This window comes from Cebus imitator, unplaced genomic scaffold, assembly GCF_001604975.1.
Source record: "Cebus imitator isolate Cc_AM_T3 unplaced genomic scaffold, Cebus_imitator-1.0 Scaffold220, whole genome shotgun sequence".
Lineage (NCBI taxonomy): Eukaryota > Metazoa > Chordata > Mammalia > Primates > Cebidae > Cebus > Cebus imitator.
Window position 1 is genome coordinate 251,881 of NW_016107535.1, and position 14,595 is coordinate 266,475.

A 14,595-nucleotide genomic window follows, 5' to 3' on the forward strand; every position below is an offset into this window, starting at 1 on the left:
CTGTTCTTGCCTTCCTGCAACCCGGCCTCCACACAGGGCCATAATGATACCTCACACATGCTGTTCCATCTGTTCCTCTTTTTTCTTTGCCAGGCTAATTCCAACTCATTTTGTTTCCAGCCTACACTCTTTCCTCTTCATTTTATCCATTCAAGAATAAAATAGATGCTCCTGTTAGAGCATGTATATTTCCCTCTGCTTTCCATTTCACAGGCTCCCCTTCCAACTCTAAGCCTTTATGATTCTCAAAGTATACTTAGGGAAGCAAGTATTTACAGAGTCATGGGATGTTATAGTTGGAAGAACCATGAGGGACTCAATCACTTCATTTCAAAAATGACAAAATGTGATGAGAGTGTGGGAGTGACTAACCCCAGGGCCTGCTGTCAGGTGGTGGTAGAGCAAAGCATTCAGATCCCATCTAGTTTTAGTCCAGAACTGTTTACCAGGACTCTTCTTGATCTGCTATAAAGATATTTCAATCTAAGGAGGCCTCACCTGCCTCTCTTATTGCCTCTTATACTTGCTACAGATGGGGAATTCTAGGTTTGCTTATGGGCTTTGCTCCTATCTTGGCAAAGATTTCTGTGTGATGGTTCTTTCTTTGCACACATTGCTGCATACCACATAATGAACTTGTTAGATGTATCTTATGTGTTATAAATAAACTCCTCAGGGAAGTTCTTGGATCCTGGGGCTCTCCCATTGGAACTTCTGTTTGCTCGTCTTGATGTTCAAGCCAGGAAGAGAACTACAGGCACCAAATTAGACTTCCAGAAGCTGAAATTATTAGTGTAGGGTTGGGAAAAAGTGCTGCCTTTATTGCTTTCCTCATGCCCCTCTGGACAGAGGACCAGCTCAATGGGAAGGCTCCTCCTGGGGGTCAGGACCCCTGGGAACTGAGAAGACTGCCAACTAAGGAACATGTCCAACATAGTAAGCCCACAGACTATCAGAGCTACAAGAAAAATTAGAGATGCTTTGAGCTAGGGCCCTTATTTTGCAGATGAGAAACTGAAGCCCAGAGAAACTAGGAAACTTGACCAGCATTGTGTGTCATGGGGTAAGAGAAGATCATGAAATTTGGGGTCAGAAAACCCTTGAGTGCTGATTCTGCTACTTACCAGCTCTGTAACCTCATTTTTCTCCTCATCAAAATGGAAATAGTACTATCTGCCTTGGAGGGCTATTGCCAGGAATAAATAATACTCTGTCTGTGATAATGCCTGCTACAGAGCACATGCTCACTGAATGCTCATGCTCTTCTTCCAACCTCTTTCTCTTTTAATTTGCAGCTTTCTCTTTGAGTTCTGAAAGGCTCTTTCTTCTCTGTGATTTCAGTGAAGCTTGGTTGGTAAATACTTAAAAAAAAAAAAAAAAAAGAGAACAGCAAGGGTTAACTCTGCAGCTTATAATTGATTTATTTTAATATATATATATATATTTATTTTCTTCTCATATTTATTTCAAAGCAATGATTTCATTTTTCCAGAAGCATGATGGCCACTCTTCGTTCTTCAAAGATAGCTATTTAAAAAAATAATCCTTAAACAGAAAACACCAGTGATTTTCTGGGCTCCGTTCCCATTGGCTGGAATACCCCAGAGGAATTCGGTTCTTTCCCAAGTCCCATTCTGGTTCTCTGTAGGACTCCTAGCTAAGGAATTTCCTTTGGAGTCATTTTTGGCATTGCCTGAGTATTGCCACATGCACCGGGGAAATGAAATTCGCCTGTTGGATGACTATGTTGTTACAGGGCCTTGTGGAGGTGGTTGCATTAGTGGTTGTGGTAGAAGAGCTCATTGGTCTGGGAGTCAGGCAACCTGGGTTTCAGCCCTGGTTTAACCATTATATAGGCTGCCGGCCTTGGGTGACACAGTATTTATTTTATTTTATTTTTCTACTTTTTTTTTTTTTTTGAGGCATGGTCTTGCTATGTTGCCCAGGCTGGAGTGCAGTGGTTATTCACAGGCACCATCCCACTACTGATCAGCACGGGAGTTTTGACCTGCTCTGTTTCCAACTTGGGCCAGTTCACCCCTCCTTAGGCAACCTGATGGTCCCCCGCTCCCGGGAGGTCACCATATTGATGCCGAACTTAGCGCAGACACCCAATCGGCATAGAGCACTACAGCCCAGAACTCCTGGGCTCAAGCGATCCTCCCACCTCAGCCTCCCAAGTAGCTGGGACTATAGGCACACACCACTGTGCTGGCGGGTGACGTAGTCTTTCCTCTCCCCTAGATATCAGCTTTCTCTTCTGTTAAGCAAACAGATGTGCCCTGAAGGGTCTCTGCCAGATTTGATCTTAATCGCAAGCTGCCACTTAGCCCTACTTGGGGGGAAGAGGGGAATTTGGAATGGTATCCTAACCCTGACTCTTCCAACAGGTGATCTGGTTGTTACCCCAGGATTTCAGTCTGCCTAGCTTGGTTTGGTGTTTAACCCTCTTATTTGAAACCTTCATAACATCTTTCTTTCCTTTCCTGTCTGGAAACAAACATATCTTTTCTATCTGACTTTTCTCTAAAGGAATTCAAGTTTTTAAAGGCAGTTACCTTGAAAGGTTTTATCTTATAAAAGAACTTGGGCAGTAGTGATGAAACTTTTTTTTATCCTCTCACTTCTTTTAAAATAAGCCCAATAATTCTACATCACCATCTTAATAGGGTCATAGTGATATTTACAGAATGTAATAAAGTATTCCTGAGTTTCAAGATTCATTCATTTAATAGATGTTTCTTGAGTGCATATTATGTGCCAGATATTGTTCTAGACGCTTGGGGATATGGCAGAGAGAAAAGCTGCTAAATTGCTGTTATTGTGGATAGAAGAGCTAGATAACACACAATATAAGTTGACATGTGTGGTATATTAGATAGAGTTACATACTGAGAAGAAGAACAAAGTAGATGAGGGAGATAGGAAGGGGAGGGAATGAAGTTACAATGGAAACTGGTAGTGAGGGAAGGCCTTACAAAGCAGATGACACTGGGAAAAACAACAACAAGAAGATAAAGAAACCGAGTAAGAGGAAGGGTATGTGCCAAGGCCCTGAGGCAGGAGCATCCCGAAATGTTCATACACGAGGGGGCTAATGTGTGCAGTAGGACCAAAGTGATAACAGGGATCATTGTCAGAACTTTGGTTTTTAATCTTCATAGACAGGAAGCCCCTGGAGAAGTTGAGTGGCAGGGTGATGTTACCCAATTTGCTATCACCAAGTTGATAATAGACCACAGAGATACAAGAATGAAAGGGAAAATATTAGCCAGGAGGCTCCAGCAGAACTCCATGCAGGAGGTGGTGTTGGCCTGTTCCAGGGTGGTAGCAGCCGTGGTTGGGTCTGGATATACTTTAAAGGCAGAGCAGAGAGGATCTGCTGGTGACTCAGATGTATCTTTGGAGAGAAGTCAAAGATGCCCCAGGATTTTTGGCCTGGGCAACTGGAAGAACGGAGTGTCTACTTTCTGAGAGGAAGAAGGCTGTGAGGAACAAATTTTGGGGCAATCTCAGGAGCTCAGTTTTGGACGTGGACATTCTGTTAGACGTTAAACATAAGAAATGCCAGGGTGGCAGTTGAAATATCTGGAGTTTAGAGGAGGTGCCCTCGCTAGAGATGAACTTGGAGAGCCATCAGCACTTAGGTGGTATTAAACGGCATAAGTCTAGATGAGATTATTTAGGGAGTGAAGGTAGAGAGGAAAGAAAAGAGGCCAAAGGGCTGGGTTTGGGGAATCCCCATGTAGAGAGGTTGGAAAAACAAAGAGAAACCAACAGGAAGACAGTGGACACTGAGCCACAGAGAGCAAGATTCCCTGGGGCTTTCAGAGCCTTGGGAGTGGAGTGAGGACTGGAATCTAGGCCTTCACAGCCAGGTTCGGAGCTCTGTCCACTGACCCAAGGCTACTCTCTCACGGCACCAACCACTTCTTGTACTGGAATCCTGCTGATGTCCCTTTCATAGGTCACATTGTTTCATCAAATCTGAGCAGGAGGTAGATTTTTTGTCTCTATTTTTTTTTTCAGTGCACTTGAAGTACTTTATAATTTTAAAATGCACTCAAATGAAAAGACTTGGTGGGAGGCCCAGACTGCTAGCATGGATTTGGGCGCCAGACGTGCAAACTCAGACCAAAGGGAGATGTCAGAGCCGTTTAAAGGAATGATTCTGTTGTCTTGGATCCCATTGGCAGGTCTGGGCCACATGGGAGCATTTAACTGGCATGGATTAAATAAGCCAGATGGTCCCAGGCGATGGGCAAGATGGGCTAACGTCACAGGACAAACAGCCTGAGGGGAGATGAGAGTCCTCACTTTCAAAATAGGTCAGCATCTTCTGAGGCCACAGGCCTGGTCTACATCAACACTGTGACCTTTGGATCCCCAGGGCTTGCTCTGGTTTGTGCTGGCCTGTTGGGATCCACTGGGTTATCATAACCTTTTACTTTGTAGAGGTCTCCATGGGGACTGAAAGATGTTGGTGGGGAAGACATGTTTTTGCCCAGGCTGATCTGTTTGTCATTCAGGCACTCACCCTGTGCACCTTCCAGGCACGGTACACCTTCCCTTTGTCATCACACTGCTTTATCCTAATACCCGGTTCCTCTGTGAGGACTCCCTTGGAGCCTTTGTGATCTGCCACGGTGTTGAAATGGTTCTGGTTCTTTTCCCTTATTATCAGAATCTCATTACTAGGAATTGGGTTTTTGTTTCTGCATCCAAATGACATTTTTCTTTTCTTCTTGAAAAAAAAATGCCAACACAGGAAATTCTCAAGTTCAGGGAACCCATGGCTTCCTTTCTTTAGACAAATGCTGATCCCAGTGGGTCACAGAAAGACCAGGGACCTGGAAAACCATGTCTGCATTTGGGTTTTTATTTCTGCCCTCTTTTCTCTCTACTTCTCTACTAATTCACTGTGAAGTGTTAACAGAGGTTGGGAATCTGTTAAAAGTGACTTCTGTAGGCCCATCCCTAGGTTCTCAGAGCCCCCAGAAGGAGATTCCCCTCCTCCCTGTAAGTTGGTCTGCCTCGTTCAGGACCTTTAGGTCTCTTGCCTGATGTACTATAGCCATCTTGAGTCTCCCTCATTTAAAGTTCACTGCATTTAATGTCCCATTTGAAAGGGAAAGCTGATCACATCTCTGTTTGGTTTAAAAATTTTTAGATGGCTCCCTATTCCCCAAACAAGCTGTGTTTTTAAGGCTTTTGATAATCCTGCACTTAGAGATCTTCCCAAATGGTTTGATGTTCTTTCTCCCAAACTGTCTGTCTCTCTAGGGACCATGTCACTCACTTCCCCCCAAATGCCCAGTGTCCTTTCATATCCCAGCATTCTCATATGTTATTCCCCAGTGCCTGGGATGCTTCTCCTCTTCTCTGCTTTACTCCTGCAAGGTAAAACAGCACTGTTCTTTCCAGAAAAACACTAGTGCAGAATTGTCTAAGCAATGGTGTTGCTACTGAAGAGTCACAAAATAGTTCTTGATCATGGGTTACAACACCAGGGAATCGATTTCCTCTCTGTCTCTTACCAGCTGAGTGACCCAAGTCGGAGGCTGCACACTGGCAGGATAGTCTGTAATAATGACTGTCAAACTGAATGTCCATTAAAATCACCGAAGAATCTTTAAAAAAAACCCGGTGCTCAGGCCTTTCTCTAGACCGATTATATTTGGATCTCTGGAGTTGGGACTCAGACATTGGTATTTATGTAAACTCCCCAGGTAATGCCTGTGTGCAGCCTCGATTGAGAACCACTGGTGTGCCAGTTAAGAGACTGGGCCCCAGCGTCCATCAGAACTGGTTTCAAAACCTGGTTCCTCCATCTCCTACCTGAGAGATGGTGGGTCACATTTTTATGACATTTATTTTTAGAACAGTGTTGGAAAAAGTTATGAAGATGGTGCAGGAAGTTCTGATGCATACTATACCAGTTTCCGCTATTATTACCATCTTATATTTGTTCAGTACATTTCTCACAATTAATGAACCAAGATTGATACATAATTATTATTATTATTATTTTTTTTGAGACGGAGTTTCGCTCTTGTTACCCAGGCTGGAGTGCAATGGCGCGATCTCGGCTCACCGCAACCTCCGCCTCCTGGGTTCAGGCAATTCTCCTGCCTCAACCTCCCGAGTAGCTGGGATTACAGGCACGCGCCACCATGCCCAGCTAATTTTTTGTAGTTTTAGTAGAGACGGGGTTTCACCATGTTGACCAGGATGGTCTCGATCTCTTGACCTCGTGATCCACCCGCCTCGGCCTCCCAAAGTGCTGGGATTACAGGCGTGAGCCACCGCGCCCGGCCAATACATAATTATTAAATAAAGTCCATATTTTATTCAGATGTCCACAGTTTTCACTGGATGTTTTTGCTTTTTCCAGGATAGCATCCAGGATATCACTTTGCATTTATTTGTCGTATCTCCTTAGGTTCTGTGTTAGTGTCCTAGGGCTGCCAAAACTGGGTAGCTTAAAACAACAGACATTTATGATTACACAGTTTGGAGGCTAGAAGTCTGCAGTCAGGGTGTTCCCTTCTGAAACTTGTAGAGGAGGATCCTGCCTCACCTGTTCCTGGCTTCTGCTGGTTTGCTGGCAATCCTTAGCATTTCTTGGCTTGTAGCTATAAACTTCAAACTCTGCCTTTATCAAGACATGGTGTTCTCCCTCAGCTGTCTTTGTCTCTGTGTTTTTACTCTTCTTTTTTTTTGTGGTTTGTTTGTTTCTTGGAAATGGGGGTCTCACTCTGTTGCCCAGGCTGGAATGCAGTGGTGTGATTTTGGCTCGTTGCAACCTCTGCCTCCTGGGTTCAAATGATTCTCCTGCTTCAATCTCTTGAGTAGCTGGAATTACAGACACCCAGCAGATGCTCTGCTAAATCCCACCATGTCCGGCTAATTTTTGTATTTTTAGTAGAGACCGGGTTTCACCAGGTTAGCCAGGCTGGTCTCGAACTCCTGACCTCAAGTGATCCACCTGCCTTGGCCTCCCTAAGTGCTGGGATTACAGGTGTGAGCCACCACGCCTACTTTTCTTATAAGGGCACCAGTCTATAGGATTAATTAAGGGCCCACTCTGCTTTAGTATGACCTTTTCTTAACTAATTACATCTGCAATTACCCTATTCCCAAATAAGTTCACATTCGAAGGCACTGGGGCCGGGAACTTAAAAAAACCTTTGGGAAGGCAAAAATCAAACCAATTTTGGGTGGGAATGGTTCCTAAAAAGCCCCTGGTTTTTTTTTTTTATTGCATTTTAGGTTTTGGGGTACATGTGAAGAACATGCAAGATTGTTGCATAGGTACACATGTGGCAGTGTGATTTGCTGCCTTCCTCCCCATCACCTATATCTGGCATTTCTTCCCATGCTATCTCTCCCCAACTCCCCACCCCCCACTGTCCCTCCCCCATTTCCCCCCAACAGACCCCAGTGTGTGATGCTCCCTCCCTGTGTCCATGTGTTCTCATTGTTCAACACCCGCCTATGAGTGAGAACATGTGGTGTTTGATTTTCTGTTCTTGTGTCAGTTTGCTGAGAATGATGGTTTCCAGGTTCATCCATGTCCCTACAAAGGACATGAACTCATTGTTTTTGATGGCTGCATAGTATTCCATGGTGTATATGTGCCACATTTTTCCTGTCCAGTCTATCATCGATGGGCATTTGGGTTGGTTCCAGGTCTTTGTTATTGTAAACAGTGCTGCAATGAACATTCGTGTGCATGTGTCCTTATACTAGAACGATTTATAATCCTTTGGATATATACCCAGTAATGGGATTGCTGGGTCAAATGGAATTTCTATTTCTAGATCCTTGAGGAATTGCTACACTGTCTTCCACAATGGTTGAACTAATTTACACTCCCACCAACAGTGTAAAAGTGTTCCTATTTCTCCACATCCTCTCCAGCATCTGCTGTCTATGGATTTTTTAATGATTGCCATTCTAACTGGCGTGAGATGGTATCTCAATGTAGTTTTGATTTGAGAATGCTCTTGTTTTTGATTACTCTAACAGTTCTGATGAGTGTTTGTCAGGTACTTTGTAGAAAGTCCCTCAGTTGGGATTTGCCTGATGTGTTTCTCATGATTAACCTGGTGTTATGGGATTTGGAGAGGAAGAACACAGAGGTACGAAGCCATTTTCATCATGGCACACAAGGTCACATACTATCTATATGACTTAGCACTTTGTATTAACCTTGATTACGTGGCTGAGGTAGTGTTTACCAGGTTTCTGCGTGGCAGAATTACCGCCCCCCTCACCATTTTTATACTTATTCCTCTGAAAGAAGTCACTGTGCTCTGCCAACACTTAAGGGATGGGGAATTATGCTGCATCTCTGGAGGGCAGAGTATGTACCTAAACTATTTTACATTTTTTCAATAGGAGATCTGTCTATTCTCCCAGTTTTTATTTGTTCAATAATTTATTCATATAAGTATGTTCTCATGAATATTTTATACTTTGGGTTATTATCCAATGCTATGCTGTTTTGTTGCTCAAAATTCCAGCTTTGACCAGCGGAACTCTGTCACTTGGCTCCTGTGTCCCCTTGACATAGCCCAACATTGTGTGGCGCGTTGAACACTTCCTTACTTTCTGGGACTACAAGATGCTCCAGGCTCAGCTTGGATGTTTCTGGCCCCCGTCCTGGAATCGGCCATTTCTTCAAAGAGCCCTTGTTACTTTTATTGGATGATGATATTTTAGAAACCAAGATCTGAGCGCTTAAGAGTGCTCATTGCTGCTGGGGTATTTGTGCTTCTAAGTCAGAGCACATTTTACCCTTCACCACACTTCAGTTTGCTCAACTGTAAAAAGGGGATAAGAATAGTCCTTTCATCACATTTTGTTGTGACAAATAGTAAATGCTCAAAAATGTTAGTGATTATTATTTCCCATGTAACTTTTTATATTTGAGTAAACTTACAATTTTCTAAGTTCTGTCCTATCTGCTAATTCATCAGATTCAACAACCTCAGGAGAGAGGTTATTTTACTGGTGTATAGATGGGGAAATTAAATAAATAAGGGAGTCAGCCTATGTTGCACTAGAACCCAAGTCTTTTGATTTTGAGACTTCTTATTCTAGGCCAAGATTGGCTACCACCTCTGTCACATGAGTGGTCTACACTCCCCTCCCTAACTCCTTCCCAACTCTTGCTTAAAGGGCCTCTTGGTGGTGGTGATTCTTTGATTCCTGATCCCCAATGAACAAGATTAATTCATGGCAGAAATAAAGCATATCCTCCAACCAAGAACAGGCCACTTATTATTATTAGACATGGTGCCATATTTTCAAAGCAAACTTTGAACATATGATTCAAATGTATTAAATGCCACTGATAATAGTACATTTAATAAATGCGTGGCATTTAATAAATGTAATGTGAATGCAGAAACATTGACAATCTGGGACATTTTGATAATTTACAGGAACAATATGACAGGTATTTAAACAGAACTGACCCAAAAACCTAAGACACGCTTTTGTATCTGCAATACAATCTTTCCATCACAGCCTCTCTCCCTTCCTGGTAGTGTAATCCTAATCAAATAGAGCAAAATGTTGACAAATGAAAACAACTCACTAGAATCATCAGTGCATAAAAAAACATACAAACCAAACAGGGAACTTTGACTCAATGCAGATGTTTATTGGAACGAATGTTTGGTTTTCCATAAGAACAACAGCTTCTGTTGTTCATAAAAACCAGGCGTGAGTATGATTGCTAACAGCAGCACTCATGGTTGAAATTACAGCTTCAGTTACACCAACTGTATTCTAGAGTGGTGGGCTTTGGTTGCACAAAGAGGAGATCTTTTTAAGAGGTGGCACATTAAAAATTTTTTCTTATTTATTTTTTAAAAATTAATATGCACAATTAATTCAAAAGGCAGCAATTTTAAAGTTGGAATGAGCTGCTTTTGGTGGTAGTGAGTTTCTCATCATTAGAGATGCTCAAGAATGAGGTCATGATGTTAGAAAAGGTGGTCCTCACAGACACTTCAACCCTCTACTTCTATGGCTCTGTGAGATATTTGGGTTTCTTGGACCTTAGCAACAGTGCAGGAGCTGGCACATCTAATCAGTGCTTTTGGATTAAGGAGAAGCCTGGGTTCCGTGACCTACTTAGACATTTTCTCAGAATAAGAATGAAATTGCAATTGGAAGAATAAACAATAAACTGGGTCCAGCCAGAAGTCAGTATTTGTGCACAAATCTTGAGGCCATTTCACGTTCTGTTTAGAATTCAAACTTTAAGGAGAAAAGCTGTTTTTGGTGTTGGTTCTGATCCCAGAACACGGGTCTACTGGACACGTGTTTTTGTGGGAGAGCTGGTATAATAAAAGAAACCTTGAGTGGACATTTACTATTGTTCTCCCTCCAGCTGGAAGGCCTGCCTCTGTCTTATCTGTGGAAACGTCCACTCTTCTCAAGGCTCTGGTCCAACCATCTCTTCTGGAAAGCTTTCTTGATTGATATCTCCTCCCCCAACACCTTCATGCCAGAATGGTCTTTCTTTTACCTCCATGGCTCCCCAAAACAGCACTTGGCTGGGTTTATTCTGCTACACAGTAGTCACTTACATATGTTTCATGTCGTCCAATAGGAGCTTCTAGAAGGCATGAATGATACACTCCTCATCTAGGTAGTTCCCACAGCAGTCAGCACAGCCTGGGACGTTGGGTTGTGCCCAGGCAGTGCTTGAAATAGGAAGGTATGGTGTCTTGGAATGCCTTGGGGGTGATTCCCAAACTGCATCACAGTTCTTCTTTGGTATTTAAAATGGAGTTCCTGCTAGCTTGACAAGTGTCTGATGCAGCTGGGTCGCATTGCCACCTTCCCTTTACAGAATAAACAGCAGGGCACAGACAGGTAGAATGACTTGTTTATAGAACCAGAGGCAGGCTGTGAATGGCTGTCCCTGAGTATTCAGCCTAGGGCTTAATATATATAAGTTCTCATTCTCAATTATCTTCCTCTTTTTTTTTCAGTAAGAGACCTGGAATTATTCCAGCAGCTGCATACAGGTCAAGAGTTAAAATCCCCGGGGAAGATCAGTTTCTACAAAACGGAAGACAGGAACTTAGAGCTTCTGATCCCTAGGAAGGCTTATATCTTGGAGCTGTGGAGGGCATAAGGTCTCTAGAAGCTTCCTGAGAGAGGATGGGAGAGGCATTCTGCTTGGAAAACAGTTATGGCCTTGTAAGGTTAGGGAGTTCAGGGTGAGGCTCAAGGGTGAGGAGTTGGGAAACAGCTGCTTGGGGTCAGCTGTGAACATAGGAAGGAAGAGTGCAGGGACTGGGGTACAAACTACAAGCGCTCACCTGGTGCAGCCCAGTTTCCCAAGATGGGAAGGAGGCCAGGGCCCACAGCAGATGCTTTGCTAAAGAATAAGGAGGGATCCCTTGATTGCACTTTGCCTGGCCTATGTCCTTGGGAACTCGCTCATAGTGGAAAGGGGTGGATATTGCAGGAGCAGCAAAGTTTTGTCTGCATCAAAGTTCCTTTGAACCTAATGTAATTTTTGCCTTTTGGTTACATTGGCTTTAACTCATCTTATCAGGGGGAAAATGGCTTCACTGTATATTAGATCCTCAGAGGTTGGAGGGCCCTTTGAGATGAGGGAAAGGGACTTGCATAGGGTCATCCAGGTGGCGAAAGGCAGAGTTAAATCTAGAACTAGGTGTCTGCCTTCTGAAAACACAATTCCCAGGATCCCTCCTGTACCTGCTTCTCTCAGGCGCTCCTGCAGCCTATTGTCTAGCGCATGTTCCTAGCCACATAGCTAGGGGACATACCGGAGGACTCAGAATCTTGTCTGTTTTACTTTTTTAGGGGTGAGGGTGAAGACTGATGCGGGGAAAGTTGCATGGTGGCAAAAAAGCATAGAACATTTAAGGGCAGGTGGAGATGGTCAAGGCTGAGAGGAGAGGCGTGTCCCTGATCAACCCTCAGACCCAGGCAGGGTTTGTAAGAGAGCTTCGTCTGCCTGGTAGACACGCTGACCTTCTGCTAAGTTGCAATTATTGAGAACTTAGTGCATGTTCTGCACTGTTAAGTGCTATATCTCTGTTAATTTTTTCCTCCTCAGACCCTTATGAGGTAGGTAAGGTATACCATTTCCATCTTATGAAGAAACTGAAGTTTGAAGAGGTGAAGTCACCTGCCCAGCACTGCAAATTAGTAAGTGGTAGAGCCTGGATTTGGCCTTGTGTTCTGACCACTTCCCTGCTCTGCCTCTTTAAAGACAGTGAAAGGGAGCAAAGATACCTGCTCTATTGCCCAGGAATGGATAGGCTGAAGGAGGGGGCAGGGAGGAAGGAAAGGAGAAATGGTCGCTTGCATCAGAGGACTGTCTTCTGCTGCTGACTGACCATAGCAGGTGCTGCTGGGGCTGAGGAACCAAATTCAGTTCTTCACTCTGGTGACTCTCTGGATCCAGTCCTTGTTGTGGTGGATGGAGGAGTACACTCCATAGCGGTCCTTCTTCCCGCAGTCGTCACCCCAGGACACAATACCCACCAGGTGCCAATGGCCTCTTTCTCGATTAAGGGTCACCATGGGGCCTCCAGAGTCACCTGCACAGGCATCCTTTCCTCCTAGATGAAAAAGAGACGCAGATGAAGATAAAATGCCCCTCCACAGCCTAAATCCAAAGGCAGTTTCTTTCTCCCACGTCTGGGTTGTAGTTCAGAGAATTGAGCACTAGAGGGCAGAGCAGACTGTTGGACCAAACCTGGACTCCGGGCAGTTCTAGGTCAGGCTGCACCGAAGCTCACATGATTCTAGAAAGCATTGGTTCAGGCTTCTTTTTCTTTTCTCTTTTCTTTTTCCTTCCTTCCTTCCTTCCTTCCTTCCTTCCTTCCTTCCTTCCTTCCTTCCTTCCTTCCTTCCTTCCTTCCTTCCTTTCTTTCTCTCTCTCTCTTTCTTTCTTTCTTTCTTTCTTTTTCTTTCTTTCTTTCTTCTTTCTCTCTCTCTCTCTTTCTTTCTCTTTCTTTCTTTCTCTTTCTTTCTTTCCTTCTTTCTTTCTCCCTTTCTTTCCCTCCCTCCCTCCCTCCTTCCTTTCCCTTCCCTCCCCTCCCCTCCCGTCCCCTCCCCCCCCTCTCCTCCCCTTCCCTCCCCTCCCCTACTTCCCCTCCCCTTCCCTCTCCTTCCCTTCCCTTTCCTCTCTTCTTCTCTTCCTTCCTTCCTTTTCTTTCTCTCTCTCTTTCTTTCTTTCCTTTTTGCCTTCCTTCTTTCCTTTTCTTTTGAGATGGAGTTTCGCTCTGTCACACCCAGGGTAGAGTGCAGTGGTGTGATCTCAGCAAACTGCAACCTCTACCTCCCACATTCAAGCAATTCTCCCACCTCAGCCTCCCTAGTAGCTGGGACTTACAGGGACCTGCCACCGCTTCCGGCTAATTTTTGTATTTTTAGTACAGATGGGGTTTTGCTGGTCTCAAACTCCCAACCTCAGGTGATCCACCTGCCTTGGGCTCCCAAAGTGCTGGGATTACAGGCGTGAGCCATTGCACCCGGCCTCCTTAAGGGAAACACTGGAATTGGAAAGGGAATGATGGACATTCTGTAGCAATCTTCTCTCTGATGCATCTTCTCCTGTGGCATCCCTCCTTCCACAGCCTTCCTCCAGTCCCCTACACCCCCACACGGGCAGCCCAGCAGTCTGGAGGCCTCTGTGCTCCCCTGCTGGCTCTGCACCACTCCCTGGCTGGCAGCACCCCTGTTGTATCCCAACCTCTTAACCCACCTTCCTTCTCCCCAGCACAGATCATGTCCATGGTCACTTTCTTCTTCAGTGGGGCATAGGCCTTCTGACAGGTGCCATGGTCAACAGTCGGGATTTCAATCTAGAACACAAGGCTGTTATTGGCCCCCACCCCTGGCTGAGAAGCCTCTGCTGTTACGATGCCCTTGAAGCTGCCTCCTCTCCACTCCATACCTGAAAGGACCTGTGTCTCCCTTAGACTTGGTCTAAGAGAATGCTTCATGCTATAGGTAAGGGAACAATTGAATAGAGAATCAGGAGACCCATGTTCTAGGGCAGTCTTGGCTATGAAGACCTTGGCTGTGTGAACTTGGGCAAGTAACGTGCCCTCTCTGGCCTCCAGTTCTCTCATCAGTAAGACTGAGATAATAATACTTGCCTAGGAGACATATTATTTCGATAGGACAATGTATACAAAAATGACGGTCAGTTTTCTTTTCTCACACCCCTACTGTGGGACCTAGGACATGTGGCTTAACCATTGTTTTTCAGACTCTGAGACTCTGTTTTCTCATCTGAAAGATGGAAGTTTCAATATTTGATATACTAATCATTGTTCAAAGAGGAAATGCATGAACAAGTGCTTTGTAAACTACACACTCTGGATAAATATTATTTACTGTGGAGTTATCACTGCTGGCTTTGCAGCAAGCTCTTTCTTTTTCTTTCTTGATGGAGTCTCGCTCTGTCACCAGGCTGGAGTGTGGTGGCGCAATCTTGGCTCACTGCAACCTCCACCTCCCAGGTTCAAGCGATTCTTCTTCCTCAGCATCCCAAGTAGCTGGTGTTACAGGCATGCACCACCA

The 14,595-nt window shown here is 44.5% G+C and overlaps 1 protein-coding gene across 3 annotated transcripts in view; it reads right to left on the reverse strand.

The window, feature by feature from the left end:
• Positions 1–9,652: 9,652 nt before the first annotated feature.
• MASP1 (mannan binding lectin serine peptidase 1) overlaps positions 9,653–14,595 on the reverse strand; it is a 76,095-nt gene continuing 71,152 nt past the window's right edge. For all 3 annotated transcript variants that reach the window (XM_017549575.2, XM_017549574.2, XM_037746086.1), the window contains exons 15-16: positions 13,772–13,871; positions 9,653–12,623 (exon numbers count right to left, since the gene is read on the reverse strand). In XM_017549575.2, coding sequence (XP_017405064.1) covers positions 12,433–12,623; positions 13,772–13,871 — 291 coding nt within the window. In that variant the 3' untranslated portion in view covers positions 9,653–12,432. The remainder of the gene's footprint in view (positions 12,624–13,771; positions 13,872–14,595) is intronic.